At 37.4% G+C, this 23,222-nt stretch overlaps 1 protein-coding gene across 1 annotated transcript in view; it reads left to right on the top strand.

The window, feature by feature from the left end:
* THSD7A (thrombospondin, type I, domain containing 7A) overlaps positions 1 to 23,222 on the top strand; it is a 209,512-nt gene that overhangs the window by 91,149 nt on the left and 95,141 nt on the right. Inside the window, exons 3-6 of the mRNA XM_009326106.1 lie at positions 7,809 to 8,057; positions 9,634 to 9,815; positions 16,078 to 16,233; positions 18,669 to 18,872. Of these exons, the coding sequence (XP_009324381.1) occupies positions 7,809 to 8,057; positions 9,634 to 9,815; positions 16,078 to 16,233; positions 18,669 to 18,872 (791 nt within the window). The remainder of the gene's footprint in view (positions 1 to 7,808; positions 8,058 to 9,633; positions 9,816 to 16,077; positions 16,234 to 18,668; positions 18,873 to 23,222) is intronic.

Genomic DNA, 23,222 nt, shown 5'->3' on the forward strand with positions numbered 1-23,222 from the left:
CTGAACCTCCTCATATCATACTTAGTATGGGTTTCTTCCAGGCAGTTAACCTAGTTTTTGGTTACATCTTCTTCACTCCTCTCAAGTTTTTAATTCATTCATTCAATCTTGGATGTTCAAATTGCAATTATATTATGTTGTTGGGGTTTTGCTTTGGAATACAAGCAGAGCTTGTATTTCTTGCTGAAAATGGAGTACCCTTATTGAAAAAGAATGATAAAGTTCCTTCCCCAAAGGTGCCGGGGTTGAACTCCTCAGCAGACAGGGTGGGTTCTGACCCCACAGCCCTTCCTGATCATGGAGGGCATGTGATATTTAATCCCTGTGATACTGTATAGTATGAGAGAGGCAAGGGGAGGAAGAACGCCATTTCTTCCTAGTTTTTTTGCGTGGTGTCTGATAATGTAAATGTCTGTTGAGTGTCACTTAATAATGCCTGCTGTGCTGAGCTCTCGTGAGGTTGGTAAGATATGGGAGTGTCTGCTTTCCACACTAGGGTTAAGGGTAGGTTGGCCGTCCCAGGACTGGAGCAGCCTGGGCAGACCTGTAGGTGCACCTACAGGGAACTTTAGAGCCACAGGAGCTAAGAGCCTGCGGACATAATCCACTACCACATCAAATACTGATCCAGGCTTGAAAAATCACGGTTTTCCATTTATAGGTAAAATTCCACTTAAGTCCTTTTCAGTCCAGCTCTAACCCATGGCTTTTGTTTCCCGTGAACGCCAAAAGTTTATGTTGGCACAATCTCCCTCCTGAACCGTAGCCATGTTATTCATTTCGGAACAATGGAAATTTCTCTATGTAGTCAAAAGGGAAATCAGCTGAAGAAAAAGTAAATATATCAGAATTCCAGGAGAATGTATACAGTGAATGAAAATAAGGAATAATGGCTGTGAAAATTTCATTAAAGAAAACTAAAGCTGAATGTCGATAACGGTGAAGGAATAGAGAAAATATGGCAAAATAGTGGAAACAAAAATTATTGGAGACACTATTTGGCTTGCATTAACCTTGTTAATTGGGCTCTATTACTTTACATTATAGATAAAAACAGTAAATAGTGTTTCTTGTTAAATATCAGCACTGGGTGAATTAATTGAATTTATTATAAAGGACATTCTCCACTGTACGAGTTTAGATTTAGATTACAAACCTCATATTGGAGCTCTGTTACATTTGAACATGAAGAGCAGCTGTATTGGGAAAAGCACCACACTGATCTTCAGAATGATGCCTCCTTAATAAGTTGGTTATGTGGACTCGTATTTCCATCAACTTATAGATTGTCCAGATATAGTAATGTGCAGATATTTTGGGAGTGTCCTCAGCATGAATCTTGAAGAGCCCTCAAATCCAGGCCAGTTTTACATCTCAAAGTTGCACATGCAGTAGAAAGGATCTGTAATTGCAGAATATAATGATGTTCAAATAAAATGAGACTAAGTGAAAGAGAACTCTTGGGCCTAACAAAGACAGTCGAGGAGAGAGCTTATAGAAGTCTCTAAGCTCACAAATGCTACAGTTTAAAATAGCTATCTAGAGTTATCGGGGAGTAAAAAAGGTATGTAACTCATTGTTTCCAAGATGATGTAGATGCCAAAATCTTATCTGGGTTCAGAAATCATTTACACTAATTTATGGAGGAAAACTCTATAAAGGGCTCTTCAGTGCAAAGATAAAACTTGTGTTCAGGAAGTCTTTCAGCCACAGTTTGCTGGAAAACTGGAGGGTATGTTGGGAAGATGTGACTGAATACTTGCTGTCTTTCCATTTTTGCGCTCCATTTGCTACTGCCAAGGCAGGTATCAGCCTGCATGGTTTTTTAGTTAGAACCACTCAGCCACTCTCATGCTGCTGTTCATCTTTTCTCATTAACTTTTCTTTCTAGTTATTAGTCCAATACGGTATGGCGGAAACACCAGCAAAAGTAGAAAATCTCTTAGTTGTACAAGTAAGTTATGTATAGCTCATGGAGTAAAATGAGTCCTACTGCCTTGCTTAAAACTATTTATTTTCCCTATTCATTCTGCATAAATTTAGAGATCACTCCTGTGGTCGTGCATTACCCTGCATTTGGCTTTATGCATGCAGTATGCATGGCTTTATCTATTGGAAAAAATAAAAAGAAAAAAAAAGAATTTTTTCCTAGTTGAGCTTATAGAGGAGGAAATTCCAATGGTGTCTTCCATGACTTTTCTACACAACTTAACAGATAAATTTTGAGACTGAGATTACAGACCCTAAAACAGGTCATTGGCATATAAAATCAAGTTGTCCTGATTTTTAAAAATTGTAAAAGCATGATTCACTCTCTGATAGAAATTTAGGATACCTCAGAAAGAATTGTTTTACCTCTTGACTAATCTAATTTTATCACACATTTAAAAGCTTATCTTCCAATGAAGACACTGCTTTCAACTACACAGCTTGCTCATTCATACACAGGTACTATGGTGCAATTTGCTCCAGGCTTATGCCTCAAGCTTCATTCTCTATGTGTCTGTAGCCTTAATTATCCCATAAATTACTTTGAAATCCCCAGAGGAAGCCTTCCTATCCAAAGTGATATTTAGTTTTTATTTATTGCTGTAAGAGCAAAAATGAGGCTACGGAACGTGAGTAGACACAAATTCCTGACCACATCTCCAAAAGAGATTGAGCAGCAATTATGTTCTGTATTTTGCCCTTTGAACCAGCACTGGCTTTTTCTTTAGTTCATTTGTCTAATCTAAGTCTTTGAGGTCAGGAATAGGTTTGATGTTGGCATAATAGCAATAGGGCTCATTCATCCCCTGTGACGTTTTGTTTTGCTTGGGATTGCCTTCTCTTTCCACTATGTCATCTATGTGCTTATATACCTTAAGCTTCCGTTCCCCACTATTATCTATCTATTGTCTGAAATGGTACTTTCTCAAATCCTAGCCTTACTTCAAATTGTATAATGCCCTCTTCCCTGCCAGAAGACAGACACTTAGGACACTGTCATTTGAATGTATTCACTGGATTGAAAGTGAGTTCCTGCAGACTTTACATGTTATCCCTATGCTACCTCTTCTTGTATCCAGTCTGCTCTGTTGACTTATAACAACATTTTAATGCAACTCATGTACTTTTCTTTGAGCTTCCCAGGCAATTATCTGGACAGAACTGTAGGGTCGATAGTGAGGATTTGTGCACTCCTTGTGCTTCTTGAACGGCTAACTTTGCATACAGTGTATGCTTAGATGTTACTGAAAGTGCACAGGGCATGGAGATGTTTGATGCAGAACTTCTAGTGTTTTGGGTGGTACCATGAAATGAATGTTAACTGTCTATTTTTATCTTCTGATCTGTTACCTGCCCATTTGCTTTTTCTTCTGTGGGAAGATTCATCCAGGTTTGGGTAACTAAATCAGACGCATAAATCCATCAGAAAGCGCAGAGCGATTTACATGAAATTAAGCTTTGCTTTAAATTATTTGTGGAGATCAAATCTGTAACATTAGGTACCAAACCCAGAAGACGCTATTTTGTGTGACAAAGACATTCCCAGGTTTCGATTAAGAATCAATGTATGCAGTTTCTTGGATCAGACATTTAAAGGAAATGTGATCAACCTTCTCAGCTAATGTATTACATATGCTGAACTTTTTAAATGGCACATGTATCTTTCAGAGTTAGCATTTTTATACAATAGAGTATTAGTAAATTTAATTATGAATGTCTGTATATAGTTATCTGCACTGAAAGGTATGGGAAACATCTGTTTCTCTTGGTAAGATGAAGTTTGAAAATCTTTCGCAAATATTTTAAAGGTGTCAAGAGTAAAAAAAAAAAAAAGGAAGAAAAAAGATCTTTGAAAAATGAGAGGGGACTTTGGAACATCAAATTCATAGTTCCCAAATTTCCTGGGAAAGGGGAATATGTAGACATGCAACATGAAATTAAGTGTAGATTAGTTTAGTTGCAGGTAATAGGTATACACGCACTTGGGACAGGGAAAGGTGGTAGGGAGGGAAAGGATTTGTAATCTGCTCTGGAAGCTATTCTATTACCTTCAAAGAGATTGAAGCACTTTCATAATCATTTACTTAACTAAAGAGTTTTAACTGGGTCTTGTTTAGAGAGATTTGTGATACTGAGGGTTTAAATGTGATGCTTCCCCAGTCCCTGCTTGATCTAGAGTGCAACACATCTTCTCCTGCTGCCTGCAACATGAAGGAAAACTCTTGATAATGGCCATTTGCAATTAGCTCTCACAGTTTCTCTAACTTGTTCAAAGAAAACCAAGTGTTAAAGGAAGAATCAGCAGCTGATTTGCTTGTCTGACAATTCTTTTGCTAATTGTAACTGTCTCTGCCCTCTCACAAAAATAACATGACAGTATGTATAACAGTAAAGACATTGTTTGCTGGTGACTTACAACAATATCAGTTAGTATTTACGTCATACTGCAAGTGGTGCATGGTTTTAATAAGCAAGCAAGACAATAAATGGGTAACTCACTTTGCCTCTTGTTTGTCTCCCTAATAATATTTATGTTCTGGTTACAAGAACTTAAGAACTTAATTGGTTTATATTTCATTTAAAATTGACTAATTTTATAATTAAATATTTGAAGTGAGGCATGCTTTAACTCTATTGCTTTACTTCTGCCAAGGATCATAAACAAGCAATGGGGTTAATAACATGGTACAATTCTGTTTGGGTCCTCTTCCTACCCACATATGGAAATAATTAATAACGAACAAGATAAAATGACCATTCTAATTATATAAGCTATATCAGCAACAGCTTTTAATAAAAAAAACCAAAAAGCATGAAGTGGAAGGTACTAGCCTGCTGAATCTATGCCACTGACCAAATAACTCTTCAGCTGAGTCCTGTGAACAAATCTAGGTCTAAATTTTTAAAAACACTTTGCATCGTGATCCACAGAGGGACTTCAGCATCGTGGTATTCAAGATTACAGGGGTACTGAAAAGCGAGAAACTTCAGGAGGTCTTTTTGCGTATATAACGATTACAGTTTATGGATCTGTGAAATGAAAATTTGTTATCTAAAGTTGCAGTAATGCCTATGTTGAATTCTTTCTGAGTGATCTAGTAGCACTTGGAATCTGAAAAGTGTCTGGTAGGTATAGTAATCTTTCAGGAAGTGACTATATCCTTTAAAAATTAATAAATATCATTAGTTTGCAGGGCTGGCCTTAATTTTTAAGTGGAGTTGATTGACAACTTTCTGTTAAAGTGTTTTTTTCAATTATGGTTATGGGAAAACATTTTTTTTCTGAGTACACTGGCTCAATTTTGTCAATTTTTTCCACTTTGTTCAGAAAATCTGTGATAATAATTCCTTTTGAATTTAACTAGCTGAGAATATTATTTTTTAAAAACTGCTAAATGCAGTTTTGAGCTCGATTGCAGCTCAAGGTCTCATTTCTCCTATGCATCAATCATCCTAAAGAACTTGAGCCCTTTGTGTTGCGGTGGAGGTTTCCCTTATCAGGGAAGGAAACAATCTTTGAGTGAAGCTGTGTAGAAATCGCAGCCAGTCACAGCCAGGGATACCTTTAGGGTTCCTGACAGTTAGGGGATACAGGCAGATTGAAGATAGCTTCAGCGAAGAAAGATTATTTATTTATTTATTTATTTATTTAGTAAAACAGCTTCCGAGAATGAATATTAGTCTTTCTCATGTAACACTTCTCCCAAATAAGCTTTGAAGCAGATGCAAAGCCCATGGAGTATTACACATCATTAATTGACCTCTTCACTCCGCACCAAAGCTACTTTGTGGTGGCAATTTTGTGTATGTTCCCTGGCAATATGTGTCTATAATTAAACTCAGCCCCAGTCACAATATGAGCGAAGAGGTTGATTTTGTCTGCTCTCAAAGGAGTCATATTGGAAAGGAACTTGGGAGGTGATGATATGTCATCTGTTCTCCAGAAGGATTTGCAAATACTGCCCATGTTAGAATCCATAAGGAATAGATCTTTTCTCCAGTCATTAAAATGTGTGTCTTTGTGGGATAAATGAGTCTATATGTTTTGTCAAAGGTACAGAAACTGCTATATTGCATTTGATGCTACTGTAGTCCTATGCCAGATGGGACTACATGAAGATGAAAAAAGTCCATTATTAAAGAACAGTTTTCTCAAAAGCTTTGAGTGTCTTTCACCCCAAACAGGGTGTAGTTTCTCTCCTTAAGCAGAATAAATGTTGTCTGTCATGTGCTAGGGTTTCCCCGCCACCACCACCTTTCACATAATAAGAACATAAGAAATCCCCTACTGAGTAATCCCCTATGGTCTGTCAAGCCCAGCAGTGTCTCCTGCAGTGGTAAAGGGAGATGCTATTTAAAGACCAAGTGTATGAGGCCTGGCTGCCTTTTGCAGTCCATTCCCTTTGTATTTCTCCAGTATCAAAGTCAGTGTATTAGGGATGGTGGCTAGTATATCACTGCCTAGTCATTTTAGTATCCACGTATTAGATAATAGATCCAGTATGGGATCTATTGCCCACAAATTTGTCCAACCTCTTTCTGAACCTGCTGACACTGTCTGTCTCCACAACCAGGATCTTCTGTTAGCAATACGTAGAATTGCTCTACCTCTTGTGTATAGAAGTACTTTCATTTATCGTGTTTTTAAATCTCCTATTAGTATCATCAAGTATCCCTAGTTCTAGTATTACAAAATTTTAATAGCAGTTCAACACAATGTTGGATATATGGGTAGGGCAAAATTTTGTATAGCAACAGAAGTGTTGTAAATATTCATTATTCTGTATTATTTTGTATCTTATTAAAAGGAAAAAACGGGCCTTTGTTGTGTTGTTTATAGGACTGGTACTGAACAGAGCGTTTCATTGTGCCATCTGCAGTGCCAATAAATCTTTTTCCTGCCTGTTTAACTACTTCAGAAGCCAGAATTTTATTCCAAAACAGACATGATAAATATATTTATGTCGTCATTGTAATTAAGGAGTTAGTTATGATCACTTTAATTGTAGTTTAGCTTCTCTGTTGCTCATTTTCCTATTGTGGATCAAGCTTTAAAGTAGAAATGTTAGTTTCCAGTTAGAATATAACATTTAAAAGCACAGAGGCATTTAGAGGGAGAAAATCTTGCTGACAACCTATGTAATATGTGAATGAAGCAGTCGGATGGAGAACTGAAATTAAATGACGGCCTTCATGAGGAACAGGAAATTAAGGCTATGGATTCACTGTAGCAGAGAAGGCTCTCTTTTAAGGGAGGGATTGTTCCCCTTTTAGACCATGAGGCATCACTGTGGCAATATACCAGCTGTTAACAAAGCAAATTATTAGTGACCAAGTATTCAATATATTTGACATTGTGTTTTTAAACAATCTGTAGTCTGGAAATGAGGAGAATACGACACTGAGCACTTGGTTCTCTTCAAAAATATTGTATAGCCATCTCTGTTATTGATCCTTCACTTTCTTTTCGTTCCAAGAAAAAGAATTGAGTACACCTAAAAATAACAGATAAGCAATGAAAAATTATTTCCTCTTTTGTACTTCTATATATGTATGAAGATTTATATTTTAATTTTGATCACAGATATGGCAATAGTGGTCATTTCTAACTACAGCAAATCTTATGTATCTGGTTTGAGTCACTTTAACCAAAAGGCCTTTTGCCTGACTTTTTGGGATCAAATATATGTGGATTGGAACTTAACAGCTTTACAAATATTTACTGACTTTGCATGTTGCAATGGACATCGCTTTTCTGTAGGAGTTCGTGACTGTCTGTGAATATGTGTGCTGAAAATTGTGATGCTCTCTTATTACAGCTTCTGCAAACAAGACAAGTTGCCCATTACGTTCCAGTCCTGTGTGATCACGAAGGAGTGCCAGGTGTCAGAGTGGTCAGAATGGACCCCCTGCTCCAAAACCTGCTTTGACATGACAACCCCTAAAGGGAATCGTACAAGATCACGGACCATTAAACAGCTCCCTATCGGCAGTGAAAGTGAATGCCCGCAGTTAGAAGAAACAGAGCAGTGTGTTTCTCAAGGAGATGGTGTGGCACCGTGCATTACGTAAGTTGGTTCATTTCAGTTCTCCCTATACAAAAATGAGGAATTTCAATTAAGCGGACAGGGCTGGTGATGGAATATCAACCAAACCGTTATTAAAGAAATGATTGGTTTGATTTTATTTTTTATCCTTTGCTTATTCAGTGCTCTTAAAAGTCTGAAGTCCACAAATAGCTGCTATTATAGTGAAATTACTTCATCCTCTAAATACAGGAAAAATAACACATACGTATTTTTTTTGTTAGTGTTAACTTTTAAAAGAGAACGTTTGTACGTATGCAGGCTCAGTCAAGACCATAATAAATTAATTGTATTAATTTGTCAGTGATCTTTTCCCTAAATTACGTTTCTAACAGAATCATTGTTTTCTGAAGTACTTGTCTGTTTGCAGACAAAATGCTGAACATAAGAAAGAGGTGATAAACATCTGTTTAGCAACCAGATGTTTTTAGTGAGGCTCGTATTCAGCACAACAAAGGCAGGACTGGGCCCCAAATGGAAAATGGGAGAGGCTAACAGTGACAGTAAATAAACTAACCTTGTTTAAAGTTTAGGAGAAATGGCAGCAAGCACTTTATGATTCAAGAGATTGCTGTAATCTTTATCAACTAATCGAGATTAATATTAAAGTCCCAACTGTGCTTTTTCTTTATCAGACTGAGAAGAGGGTCTGGGGAAATGCCATTTGATGTTAAGCATCTTTGACTGTGGTACATATTTTTCACTTAAGAGTTGAAATGTCATCTTTCCCCATCTCCAGCAACATTAGGAAGCAGTTCACTTGATTTAGCCTTAAAGTACTTGTTGGGTAGAGAATTCTGTGGCATTTCTTGCAGTTCATAATCCTGATTGCGGTTTTAACTGGGAGTCACAGATCATCTTTCCTGTGCATTCACTGATTAGAAAGCTCACAGCTTCTTGTCATTCATCAGTACCCAGCAGGGATGCTTCAGTACTGCAGAGCCATCTTCCTCTTGACAGTGAAAAAGGAACTTACTGAAAGGTTTTTCTGAAGTAATAATAAAAAAATACATTTATAGTTCTACCTTGATATTCAGGAGAAACTTCTGTCTCTCTTATCAAAGATGAAAAAGAGGCTTTTGGGTTTGTTTTTGGCGGGGTTGGGTTGTTGTGGTTTTTTCTCCTCTACTTTTCTGGCTCTTATGTTTCTCAGCGTGCACATTTCTTTGATATTTTGGCTTTGGTTCATATAAATTGTCTAGCTCTAAACAAATGCCGAGAGTCGCAATCTTGAAAGTTAGCTTATCTGAACATAGACAATATGTCTCTGTATATCAAGTTTTTCTTCCCTCCAATAAAATATTTATGTGCAGTATGTTTCAGGAATTGAACAGAAAAGATCTCCTAAAAAGTAGTGATTTCAAAAGTGAAATAATAGAGGAGAAGTTTCCACCCACACAAAATATCAGACTTAATGCAACTCTGTGTACAAGAAATTGTGGGGCTCAGGCCTTTTAGAAAATGAATAAAGCTATTAAGTGCTTCAGCTTGTATAACTTAATGCTGTGTAAAATGGCTTAATGATTTCTAAAGAACCAATTAATCAAATTTGATCCAGGTACGGTTGGCGGACCACAGAGTGGACAGAATGCCGTGTAGATCCTCTCCTTAGCCAACAGGACAAGAGGCGAGGAAATCAGACAGCGCTGTGCGGCGGTGGCATTCAAACCCGGGAAATGTACTGCGTGCAAGCTAATGAAAATCTCCTCTCTTATTTAAATACCCTCAAGGAAAAAGAAGGTAAATTTGGTTCACTTGCTATTGAGTTAATGTGAAATCAGAGCACTTCAGCATTCCAGAGCTCCTTGACAGCCATTGTCTTCTGTCATGAGTGCCTTCTTACCTTGCAGGTTACTGTTATTTTCTAGTTCAGACGAAAACACTTAATTGCAGTAGCAGAGATTTCATTCTTTGTGCTGCAAATATTGGTTCCTAGCTAGAAATTACTATTTTTTAATATCTACTTGTGCTGGTTTCAGCTGGGATAGAATTACTTTTCTTCATAGTAGCTACTATGGGGCTATGTTTTGGATTTGTGCTGAAAACAGTGTTGATGATACAGAGATGATTGAAAAATATTGTCTTACGTAAATGATATCTCTCAATAAGAAAGAGCATGAGCAGGTGAGTCAGAAATCCTAGAGTCAGTTCCTTCCTCTACTGTAAATTTCCTGTGTCCTGGGTGATGGGTGATGAACCTGCGCGGTTTGATGTGCAGATGGAATATGTCAATTCTGGCATGTAAGCTCAATATAGAAATATGTAAAAATATGACTAGATGTCATTCTCAAGGAATTGTTTTGGTTTTTCTTTTTCTTCTTTTCTTGCTTTGGTCAAGTTCTTAAGTTGCTATCAGGACTTCAAGCCAATATAATTTCATGGGTTTGTTTCCCTAACTGAAAGAGAGATTATTCCTTGTCACTGTTACAGCTTGTACAGCTTTTTAAGAGAAGAGAGAATAGCTTAGGAGACAAAATCTTTAATTTGTTTGGTAATACACGTACTTAAGAACAACATGAGTATTTTATGTTATGTCTACTTCTGCATACTAATGCAGCACTATAGATGTAGAAATTAGTGAATTAAGCTAAAAGAATTTAGCTTGTTAATTAAATTTTATCCTCTTCTGTAGCTGTTTCATACGAACACACATTATGATTAATAAATAAATAAAGCCATATACTTCAGGAAAAGCAACATCATTATACAAGTTATGTGTAGTACAACATTTAGACCAGAGCTGACCAAACTGCAGGCTAGTGAGGTTTCTGCTGTGCGTTAAAGGTACTTTCAGACTTGCTGTAGAGGTAGAGTTTGTGGGGAATATTAATGCCAACATCCATTTCAGCGTGACTGCTCGGATCAGTAGGGTGTGACTTGTGTGCTCCGCGGGCCCCACATCTGTATTTATTAAAGAAGAAGCTTTCAAGTGTCTTCATTTAGTGCAAATCAGCTTCCGCCCAAGGGCTTTTAGTAAATCACCTCTGCCGAACAAAGTTTAGATGCCCCTGCCTTAGAGTAAAGGAGTAAAACCTCCCAGCTAAGGAGAGGTAACAATAAAATCAGTGGCAGCTTACTGTTCAGAATGATGATTAGGATTTTGGTAGGCTGTGAAGTCTCGCCGGCTTAGGCGGGTGTGAAATCTGCCCTTATCAGACTGTGACAGGAACACGCGGAGCCCATCAGGAGGTAATCTCTGCAGGCCCCAGAAAGCTGATTAAAATGTAACTAGTCTTTGGATGCATAAACATGAGAACAATTTTTCAAGAGCTCAAACTAGGGGTGAAGTAGGTGTTAGTTTAAAAAGGAGCTCTGGGGTGTTTCCATATTAGGGGACAGATTTTCAGAAGAGCTGCTTCTCCTCTCATCTTCCCTCTCTCTCCCCTCCCATCATGGATTCGGTGTGGGCAAGAGCTGCTCTCCAGGCCCTCTGAGGAACAAGCAAATCGGTGCCTCTAAAAACAATACCATTTGAAAACTATGAGTAATTTGAGGATGGGAAAAACATGGGGGAGACACCTACCAGTTTTAGCTGTGGGGAAATGCCTTCATTTCAGTGTGGTTTGCTGTTGGTTGTAGCGAATGCTGTCTCGGTAAGGCTGCTTTGAAGATCTCCGTTCTCATATACTCATGGTGGCATTTCCCTGTTATTTCAGAAAGTCAGTCACAGAGCAAGTCGAAGGCTAGTGCTGCACCTCTGCTATCGATCACTTTTGAAATAACAGGTAGGTAAATTAATGCCTCCCACCTGGCCTTTCAATCAAAAGCATGCAAAGGTGGCAGCGTCCCTTTCGGGGGAACTACGTTGGCTGTCTGTGTATAATTAACATGTTTATATAGCTCTGAAATAGTTTAATGCATTTGTGCATTCTCAGGAAATTTCAGATCAGTTTGAAAGTGACAAGTTTGAGTTTTAACTCAAACTAATGAAGTTCACGAGCCAGCTGGGATGCTAGGACAGTTGCCTGCTCCACTCCTGAATCATTTTAGCAAGTGACTGATTTTGCTCTCGATTCTGAGCGCTGGGAATTGCTTCGTTGTGTTCATCACAGATGCTATTTCCAGTCCCTTTTGTAGATTTAAAGCACCGAGTTAGGGCTTCAGTAAGAATTTGATCTTTTAATACTTAGCTGAACCAGAATCCTTCACGACATTCAGGTCTGTATTATCTCCTATCAGAATTCATAAAATTAGACTTGAGGAAGAAGAGGGAGTATTGGGTGTAGTAATTAGGCAGCTGACAATCAAGATTCCTGGAGGCCACTGTCATTCTGCCATTTACTTGCCACTGACTTAAATTGTTTCATCTCTATTCACCTATTTAACTGGTTTAGTCATGAAGTTTCTCTCATGGTAAGCCTATGAGGTAGATTGTGTCATCTTTTTCCAAGTACCTTTAAATCCCTCAATGTAGAATAAGGATGAGAGGAAAGTTCCTTTATGGGCATAAATTTATTCCACACCTGCAAACACAGACTCGTTGCCCTGTTAAACACAGCGGAACTGCTTACATGCACGGAGTTGTGCAGTTGCTTAGAGGATCAGGTTGTGAATTATCTGCTGTCTTTTGATGACAGCATTCAGCATTGTAGAATATGGGTGAAGACTATGTATTCTTTCATTGATGGTTGTAATGTATTTTGGGCTTGGGTTTCTCTTGCTTTTTTTTGGGTGAGAGCACTTTAGTTGGAGAAATTTCCTTCTGTTGTTTGCGGTGAAACCAGTGTAACAAATGACCAGAAAGAGGAATATGAAGTTGTGTCTGCTTATGCTGATGAAGCCGCATACAAATTCACTCTCTTTGCCAGCCTGGTTGTTACTGAGCACTAGTCTGTTGAGGATTCCTGGAGAAGAATGGGGAGGTTGAGACCTCGATAAATGTAGAAAATGCTTAAGAACAGAACTGTGTTTTTTCTTTTCAGTTCTTTTTAAAATGCAGTCATTCGGGGAAGTGTTTTACAAGGGTATAAAATATATTCAGCTAAAATTTCCTAATATAGTAGATGATTTGAGGACAGGGTGATTGAATCTCATTTCAGTTTTTAGGTCACTACCTCAAACCTGAAATTCATTCAAAACTGAGTAATTTTTTAGTTACACTGAAGGAGAAAAGTGAATTCATTTTGATAATCTCTCTTTCTTTCCATTTTTGGCCCCAAATTTGGTCAAATTCCACACAGAGCTTGTAGTATTACACACAGTCTAATCAGCATTCAGCATCACTGCCAAGGAGTAAAGAACAATCTTTATTGCTACCACAAGAGAGTATGAAAGGACAGAGATAAGACAAGGTTTTAAACTGTGAATTTCTGCATCCAGCATCATCTGCTCTCAAAGCGTCTTTGCTAAACAATAAGCAGCAAAAGCTGAGCTCATTTATACTTTTCTGATGCTGAAAGAAATCCATTTAAATTAATGGGAGCAAGATGTTCATAAGATACCCAGGCAAGGCTAAGTTTTCTTATTTTACTGTCATATCTCAAAGAAAGAATTCTGAGTAATCCTGGGTGAAATACACCCTGAGTGTTCAATGATGAAAACATTTTTTTAATGAGCTGGAATGTAATTTGTCTGTCCTACTGTTGAATTCTTTTGTTTTAAAAGCTATATATAACAGATCTGGTAGCAGAAATTTGTACATCACTTATGTTCGAAGAAGAGCATTTCAAAAACATTTTGGCATATTGAGAGATTTATTGATACCACTTACCTGTCCCCAAAGCACTTCTTTCTTCCCCTACACTCTAAGTGATGGGAAAGGCAGATATTTTCAGTAAGTTTTTTCACGATAAGTTTATTTAACAATGTTTGCTGACAAGACCTAGAATTCTTACTGGACAGATACCTCCAAAAAATTGAAATAGCATTCCTATTACTTAAGTCAGCCTCTTTAAAGCCAAACACAGTCACAGTTCCTCATATTTTAGAATTTCAGGACCATCACATATTTAGCTTGAAGCCAAATGAATTGCGACAGTAGTACAGTAGTACCTTCTATTGGCAAACTCTTTAAAAAATCTGGTTGAGATATGAAACATCTGTGATATGAAAATTTGCTATTTAAAGCTTCCCGATGAAAGGTCTTTGTTATTTTTCTGAGTAACATCCCAGGAACTGGTATGATGGTAAGTTCTTTATGCTGATGCAACCTCAGAACACTTTCTCTGAAGCAAGGCTGCGTCTCAGGGGTGTAATTGACCCTTAATTTCAACTGTCTCACTTGGGCAATTCCCTGATTAAATCAAGGTTAAGAAAGTACGGTTAGCAATTACTTACTGTTTTTCTTTTTTTATTAGAAACTATTCAATACAAATTTAATTACAGGCAAGTTATGTTTATTTATATCCATGTTCTACACAAGATATGCATATTATGTTGATTATCATGCACGTTAGGTGCGCCTGTCAACCTTATTGTAAAATTCAATATTCTGTCATAAAATTTAATTCCAACATAGCATTATGCAAATGTTGGAATATTTGTTCTTGTATTATTTTGTGTTAAGAGACTGGTGAGCTGGAGGCAGTAATGTTGAATGAATATCTGCCATCTTCATGCCCTCATTATGTGGAGCCACACAGTGTAAAACTGTGCCAAAGGAGGCAACATGGGAAACCAGAATAGGGTGATGATTTTTCATTCCCTTTTCACCTTAAAAAGTGAGCATTGAATACTTTATCTGTAAATGGAAAGATCATCTACTTCAAAAGTCTCAATGGAAAGATACACACATATCTACAAAAGAGACCGTTCTTTAACCACCTGATGTTTACTTTAACATTTTATCTCTGGTTATTGATCTCATCTTTCAGAAGGATATTTTGTCATATTCTGAACTTCTTTCAGAATATGTTTCATCAGAGAGCTCTTTCCATCAAAAAAGCTTATTTGTAGTGGTGGCAGAAAATTAATGAGGTAACTTTCCTGTGAAAAAATGCTGAGGGAGTAGGATGAGAGTGTTTCAAGTTAAAGAATTGCATGTTTCTTCAGTCAACCAAAGTGAATGAATACGGCAGACTTCACTTTGCCTTCTAGCAGATCTTCTCTGCTTAGTTTAATATTTTGTCAAGTCCTATATTATGAAAGGGAATTAAAATCTTGCTTGTAATGAAATGGTACATTTTGTTTTAGAGTTCTGTGCCTTACTCTGGCACCTTATAGAGTTGTCCTATTATTTGTATAACCTGGGAATTCAAAAGAGTAAAGTGTGGAAGGAGCAGGGTGATTGGCTTGTTCCAGGGTTTATTGATCCTTAAAGAACAGAAGAATCTGCCTTCACATGTGTCTTTATAGATTAATAATACTTTAATGAAAAAATCAATGTTCTTGTGCACAGTTTTAATTATTTTAAATATATAAATATTTATAATATAATTATAAATATATAAAAATTATTTTACATATATATATTATATGCAAACCATATATGTATCTAAAACAAAGCCTTTCTTGAACTAAAGCTGTTACTGCACAAATCTTATTGCTGAGTGTGCACTTGAAGATCTTTTCAGTAAAAGAAAAAAAAATTGTCATAATTTTAACTGTGTTTCAGGTTATAGCTTAAAAATAATCTTCTAAATATTAATTAACCAGGCTTTGGAAGCTATAGTTTCATATAGGAGCAAAGGGATATATACAGCTTCTTGTTCAGTTTCTTAAGTGAAGACATACGCAGTAAGACAGCAGGACATTGATTTACACAGAGCGCAATGTGAACAATTGTTGTAGTAACATAATCTATCCATTAAATGAAAGGACTAGGTCCGAGAGGATGCTGCAATATCTACAGTCTTCCTGAATCGATGTAATCGGGTTTGGCTCTGTTCATGCAGAGAGTAAACTGACTTCTGTTTCATTTTTTCAAGACAGGCTTTTTTCCATCACTTCATCAGATTGAAATGATGAGATAGCAGCCTTTCTGAACGAAGGATGGTTCTGTCCACTTAGAGCTGAGGATCATGACCAGTGACATGTGAGAAATGTGTTGACTTTGTTTTGACAGCCTCGAGGCCAGTGGACCGTAGGCTGTGCATGGGACCTCTTCCCAGCACCTCCCAGCTGTGCCATATCCCCTGTCCTACAGAGTGTGAGACCTCGGCGTGGTCAGCCTGGGGACCATGCACCTATGAAAGCTGTGATGACCCTCAGGCCAAGAAGGGTATGTAAAAATTCAGCAAAGCCTTTCAGTGGTGATTATTTCATATTCCTAAGTCACTAAACACCTCTGGCTATGCAAGCATACTAAATTTTGTACCAAGAAGGGTATATCCAGTGTCCCTGAGAATCAAAAAAAGGTCATTGAATTAGGACTATATTTAGCATTACTGCTCCACCAAAGCTGGCAAAAATGTAGGCTGTTTACTAGGCTCTCAAGGTCAGTTTGTATTATTAGAGGTCAGTTCCTGTTTCAAACCTTCCTCTCAAACTGAAAGGGATACAGTTTGTATATGTGTTCAAATCACAATTCTGGCACTGTCTTGAAAGGAGGGCAGAAGCAGCCTTTGAGGTGCATAGTGTCCAAGTCACTCAAAGATTTACAGTTCAGTAATAGCTTAAGAATTCACCAGTAGACCATAAAGCATGCTCTGGCAAAGAGCTGGGACCATTCGCTGTTGGCAAGTGACACTGTTTTACTGATGACATATGTGCTGGTTTCAATTTTCACATGTTTTACAGTTTATTCCTATGCAGAACAGATTGTAGTAACCTGACATCAAAATAGGAAAGCAAGAATACAGTGACAAGGACCTCATGTAAGACATCTGCAGGTTTCTGGCTGTAAAAGAGAAAAACTGGCCTAGTCATTGCTGCGATGGGATCATCTGACAAAAGTTGAGAACGCAGACCTGGTTCCTTGATTGAAAACACTCATAAGAAAGGGCAGCCACATATGTCCACTTGAAGGAGCAACTGTAATTACCACATTAGCTTAGTTTCTTCTTCCTGGTATACTGCTAGCTACACTTCAGTCTGGGCAGCAATAATGCAAGTTTTACAATGCTGTCTCACGGTAATGTGGCCCAACCTTGATCAATTCAAGAAGCAAAAAGCAGTTTGGTGTGTAAGCCTATTGGTTTAAGTCTCCTCTGAGTATGGCTGTCAAGTAGTCTGTTATTTCTGTTGCTCTTCCATCACTGAAAGATTTGCTACCTTTTTGGGGGTAATGTTTAGGTTTGTGAGACTGATTTGGACACCTGCCTCATGGAAACATATTAGCATGTACTTTATGCAAGTCTTTAGTCCTGCACACATGACATCTTTTTTCAACTGCCAATGTTTTCCTCTTATCTGGAAATTCTTATATTTTATTTTATAATTACATTGACAGTTCCTCTGAGAGAATGGTGTAGAAGTTGTACAGGCACTCCCAGTTTTAGCAGCAAATCTCTCTACATATTTCAGGAATGTCCCTTTACTGTGGATCATTTGCCTCCTTGTTGCAGTAGATACTGGAGTTCTTTTTTTGAAATTATATCAGCCCTTTGTAGCAGGCTGAGTAAACCATTTGGACATAATTTGGCTGACCTCTTCAACTTAGAAAAAAATAATTAAAGATAGATGGAAATGTATTTTTAAAGTAATATTTATTATAATTGAATTGAGGCACATCTTCAAACAAAGAATCAATTCTTGCACATATGTGTTTGAAAACTCTGTACTGTTTAGTTTGTGTCCTGGTAGAAATTAAAGAGTTATATGTAGTATTTTATAAAAAATATCTGTGTATTACTAGCCTGCCTGAATATTGAGATAAAACAAAAGAGACTGTGAAGAGATGTAAAAAGAAACAAACCTTTGCCAAAGTTAAAATATTCTGATTAGATATATCAGAAACTGTAGAAAATCATTAAATGAGAAAATATTTCCTGAATCCATTCAGTTTGGTTAGGTTCTTCTGACTATACATTTAGTCTGGCTTTTTCAACATGCCATCCTGAAAGGGAGAGAGAGGGTTGCTCTTAGAGATTGACATTGACCTGGCAGATGACACACTGTATAAAGGCCCATCAGTTTCTCTGATCCAAAATGAGCTTAGGTAGTCTTAAGGAAATTTGTAAATGCTTGCAAGGCAATATTGTGATGTTAATTACTGAAAATTTGTTCATAGGACTTTTTGGGTTTATTTCCTTGCCTTGCCTTTTCTGGCAATGTAGTCTTTTTTTAATTTCTTTTTTTTGGGGGGAGGGGAATGTTTCTAAGCTGATTTCACTTGATAATCCATCCCTGTTGGAAGATACCTGAGAAGTAACCAAGATTTGTTAGATGAGATGGATCTGGCAAGAGTGATGCACAGGAAATGACTCCTGTCTCCCTCCTGGAATACGTATGACTAGGATAAACAGGGGTTTAAGGCAAAGCTTACTGAATAAGCTCAAAACTTTTGATGCTCTTGTGAAGTTTTACCTCTCTTCCTTCTTTAATGAGTTGTTCTACCCAGTTATCTAAAATGTAGTGTTGCACTGAGTGTCTGTGGTATCTTTTACACAGAAGAGAAACTGAACTGTTCACTCAGGTGTAGATAGATAAAAATCTCTTCACTTTGCATTTCAGAATTGAATTATTCTGCCATTTGTATTTTCATGGGCATTTCAGGCTTTAAACTAAGGAAACGGCGCATCACCAATGAGCCTACGGGAGGAACAGGAAACTGCCCTCACCTGCTGGAAGCCATCCCGTGTGAAGAGCCCTCCTGCTATGACTGGAGAATCATGGGGCTGGAGGAGTGCATTCCTGACAATGAGAAGCCATGTGGCCCTGGTACACAGGTTCCTGTCGTCGTCTGTGTCAACAGTGATGGTAAGATGCCTTTTCCCACAGTCCGCTGACTAGAGTGAAGATGCTAAAATGTAGTCCAAAAGCGTAGCAGTTTTTGTTGTTCTCAGCTTTCTCAGTCCTTAAGACCAAGCTATCTGGAATAGAGAGAAATGTCCTTTAGTATTGGTTAGGAAGGATAGGCCCTCTAGTTGCTCTAAGATCAAGCTCCTTCACCTACACACCGCAGATTTTCAAAGGTTCCCGAAGAGAGAAAACAGCTGTTGTTTTTCAGTAGGTCAGACTCATGCCTGCAATGACTTGACTGAATTCCCTGATGTAATCCCACTAACAAAGCTGATCCTCTGAGTCCAGAACCAAATAAAGTGTGAGTAAAGTAAGATGCATTACAGGAAGTACAGCTGGAAGAAAAATAATAATGTGTTTATTAAAAAGCATGGTTTGATGTGTGTTATGGAGTTGGTTTGACAGTCCAAGCTGTCTTGCTTCTTCAAAAGGTCAAACAAAAAATACTGCCATTATTCAATTATCCTCTGTGAGAGAAAACAGATTTTGCATTCCATAGTCATAAAAGCCAATTTTGAAAGCTGCTTACAAAAAACTTTAATCTACAGAAGATTAATGAATTACTGTTGCGAGAATATTCTTTGTTCATTAGTAATATTATAGGCTAGAGCAGCATATAAATTAAAATAGTTGTACTGACTACAGTGTAGTTATGGTAAGGAACTTCTAACTCCCTATAGCGGATTAAGAGGACACCTCTGACGAGTGTTTTACAGCTGCACAAAATATTTTGTAATTAAACTGGTCAGAAGTAATAAGAACTGATTATAGAGAGATTTAACTCTTGAGCTTTCATGCTCAAGAATTTGAGTCATAATTGAGTTTTGGGGCTTAAATTGAAAACCTTGGAGTTAAAGTGTAGCCCTTATTTTTCTGCATACACCTAAGAGAACTGGTAACCATTTTTACAGCTCAGAAAGAGATTAGCCTAGAATTACAATAATTAATCTACTACATTTTATGTCCCTATCTCAAAAAATTTCCCTTCACAGTGTAATAATTTCTTGGCAACAATACTGAAACTATTTGAAATGTTGTTTGTATACATTTTCAGATGAAAAATGGCCTTTTCCTCATAAATGAAAGTGTTCCCTAAATAATTCTGAATTTTTCTCTTTTTTTTTTTTAACAGAAAAAAAAATCTTTAAAACAAAAAGAAAGTGTATTTTTTTGTTTTACTAGATTTTGGCTAGTTTGGCTTACCTTTGGTTTTGAGGAGTGGTATTTGCTCACATGTCTAACTTCCAATTAGCCTAATTTCTTACTAAATTGTAATATAGACATTTGTATCGACTATAATTTATTATAACCATAATACATTTGGAGCATGCAATCGAGCTACTAAACTCTGAGATATCTTTTATGTATATGGTATTTTCTATTGTTCTATTTCAAACTCACAGGATTTGCTCTCTGCACTGCATAGACTTTGGTTTTGGCCAAATTTGACTTGGAAGACTTATGATTAATTTTTTTCCTCCCTGTATTAATCTTTGTCTTTCTGTCTTTCTGAGTTATATGGCATTATACATTGCCTATATCAGCAATCTGTCCCAGAAGGAGTGAGAAGTCGGGCTTTGGCCATGTGCCTGTCAGTCTTTAAGATTAAAGAGTTGTGGGCACAGCTTCAAAGAAAGGAGAAAACAAATTGCAATTATGGTTTGTTTTGCAAAGATCCAATCACCCACAAAGATATGCATTCAATATCTTTTGAAAGAGTGCAAAAACAATGGAGAGTAATGTAGTGGATTGCCTCAGCTCTTCCTTGAAAGCCCTTCCTTCTCTTAGCAAACGATCTTCTGTTACCTTCGCCAGTAATACCAAGTGGCTTTTGCTTAGGTCTCTCCTGAGAAAAATTACCATGATACAGTAGAAGCAAACAAAGTACAAAGTAAGGACCCACCGACCTCAGTAGTCTCTCCCTCCCAGCTAACTCTGCTCAAGCATCTCCTTACTTTGCCTCCCATAGCACTAACACACTGAAAATCCTGTAGGCAACTTTTAAATGCTCCTGTAAACACACACTGCCACCTCTTCCCAGGTAGCTCCCATCTAGTACTCTAGCCTCCTACCCTGGCACAGGATACTCCTGGTGTCTTTCTTCACTAAACACTTGTGGCAGGCATCCAGATTCTGCTCTGCAAAATCTAGGAGAGCAGCACCTTGCAATCAGGCAGGTTTTGCATCAAGCCCCACAGCTACAAGGTAGTTTGCAGTAAAATAAAATTTGGAGAATGCTACTCTTCCATTGTCTAAACATCATAGTTTAAATTAATTGTCATATGAAATCTGTGATATTCAGTGTTCTTTGAGCACTTCTTGGAGAAGACTACATTGACTGTCAGTTAAAGACTGTGATTCAATTAAGGGGATACATAATTTGTGTAATAATCATGTGTTGCTATAATTTTGATCTAAATGGCACATGGAATTTCATTCAGTTTTACAGGTAAAAATGACTGTGAAGGGAAACAGTGTGTGGAAAGCATTATCGCCAAGTTTGCTATGTTACTTAAACTGAACTAGTCTTTGCTTAACAATATGCTCTTCAGTTTCTTCAAGAGCTTTTTTTTTTTTTCCCCATTCATATGAATTAATTAGCCAATCTTAAATCAATGCCTGGGTAGGAGAGGTTGGATCCAAGGCGCTTAAGTGTATTAAAACAAAAGTGTATTTTCCCCTTGGCTTCTGCTTTATAAAATGAAAAAGGCTGGCGATGTATTTCAGAATAAGCATTGTACTGTAAATGTACTGCTTTAATGTAAGATAAACCCAACACTGATGAGTATCTTCTCTTTCTGTGGACTGTTGCATTGTTCTATATGTTTAAAGCATAATTAGTTGGGATAACATGTCTTGACCTGGGTGTTTTACTTCACAATTAGAATCAAGTAGCAGTGTTTGTGAGATTGTTTTATATAATTGGAATGAGCTTCTCTCTTCAATTTGGTGTGAAGATAAGAGTCATTACAGCCTTTGAGACAATAGCAAACAATAGATTATGCTCCCGTGTTGTTGCTGGAGGCCTATGATTGTCATTCTCTTTCCACAGCGGATTGCAGTAATCGGAATTTTCATTCAGGCTGAAAAAAATGACAGTCAGTACCCCAGGTTGTCATTGCAGAGGCTATAATGAACTTTGATGTATTTTATTATAGAAATGGAACTTCAGCCTTTTACTGTGCAAAGAACCTTTTCAGAATAAATATTCTTAGTCAGTCTTCCAGGAAATTTTACAAAGGAGCTCCTTTAGGTGAAAAAAAATCCTTTCGGTCATCTAAACTCCAGGATTGGACAGAAGCTGATCAGAATTCCTCTATCATATACATTATTTTAATAATTAGAGATCTGTGGCTAATGTTGCATGGTACAGATTAATTTTGCTAATGATAGAAATTTTTTTTTAGTAAATTGTAATCCATCTGTTTTTATATATATATAATGTATATAAGGCATACTTGCATGCATGCCCACACACAGGTATGTACATATTATCTATTATTAAGTTCTTTAATGCAGTTCAGAAGGGTGATTTTACAACAAATGAATTTGCTCTGTTTCTCTGTAGCTATGGCAATCTGTGAAGAATACCATTTCAAAAATATTTCTGTATTATTTAATGACTCAGTCTATAGTAGGAAAGCTGGCCACTTCTCCACTCTGTAACAGATACGTAAGTGCTACTCAAATGTAAGTAGGGAAAAATACTTTCTGACATAAAAATCTGCAAAATTAACTATTGCTGAAAATGCCTACAAAATGCTCGTTCATTCATTATGGGTTTTTACGTTTTTATCTTTGTGCTGAACTTCGTAGCACAGGTACTGGCAGTATCTGTGGTGTGCTTCTGATCCTCAGAGAGTAGACTGGAATTACTTGCTCATTTTGTAGGAACATGTAAATTATAAATTGGTTTACAGCCTTTATAGTATACTGGGCTTTGTACCACTGCGTGTGTTACTCTGGATAAAACAGATCTCACTTTTGAAAGGCAAATTTCTTCCAGACCTTGTTCAAGCTCACTAATTGTTGGGTTACAGTTAGCTCCACAGGGGAAAGGAATGGACTCATTGCCATCTCCTGCCTCACAGCTGTGAGAGATGACTAGCCTTAGAAGAGGGAGCCATGGCAACAGCAAGGCCCTTCGTGCACATGCAAATTCCTGCAACTCTTTGAAGTAACAAAATTGTTCCTGAAGTCATCTAGGCAGAGATGTGTGTTCACGTAGCTGAGTGCCATGAGTTCTCTTCTGGCACCTGGACACACGTGGGTGACACAGGTCTGGTCTTCCTGAGACTGGAGTGCAAA

The sequence above is a fragment of the Pygoscelis adeliae genome, unplaced genomic scaffold (assembly GCF_000699105.1).
Source record: "Pygoscelis adeliae isolate BGI_AS28 unplaced genomic scaffold, ASM69910v1 Scaffold15, whole genome shotgun sequence".
Classification (NCBI taxonomy): Eukaryota; Metazoa; Chordata; class Aves; order Sphenisciformes; family Spheniscidae; genus Pygoscelis; species Pygoscelis adeliae.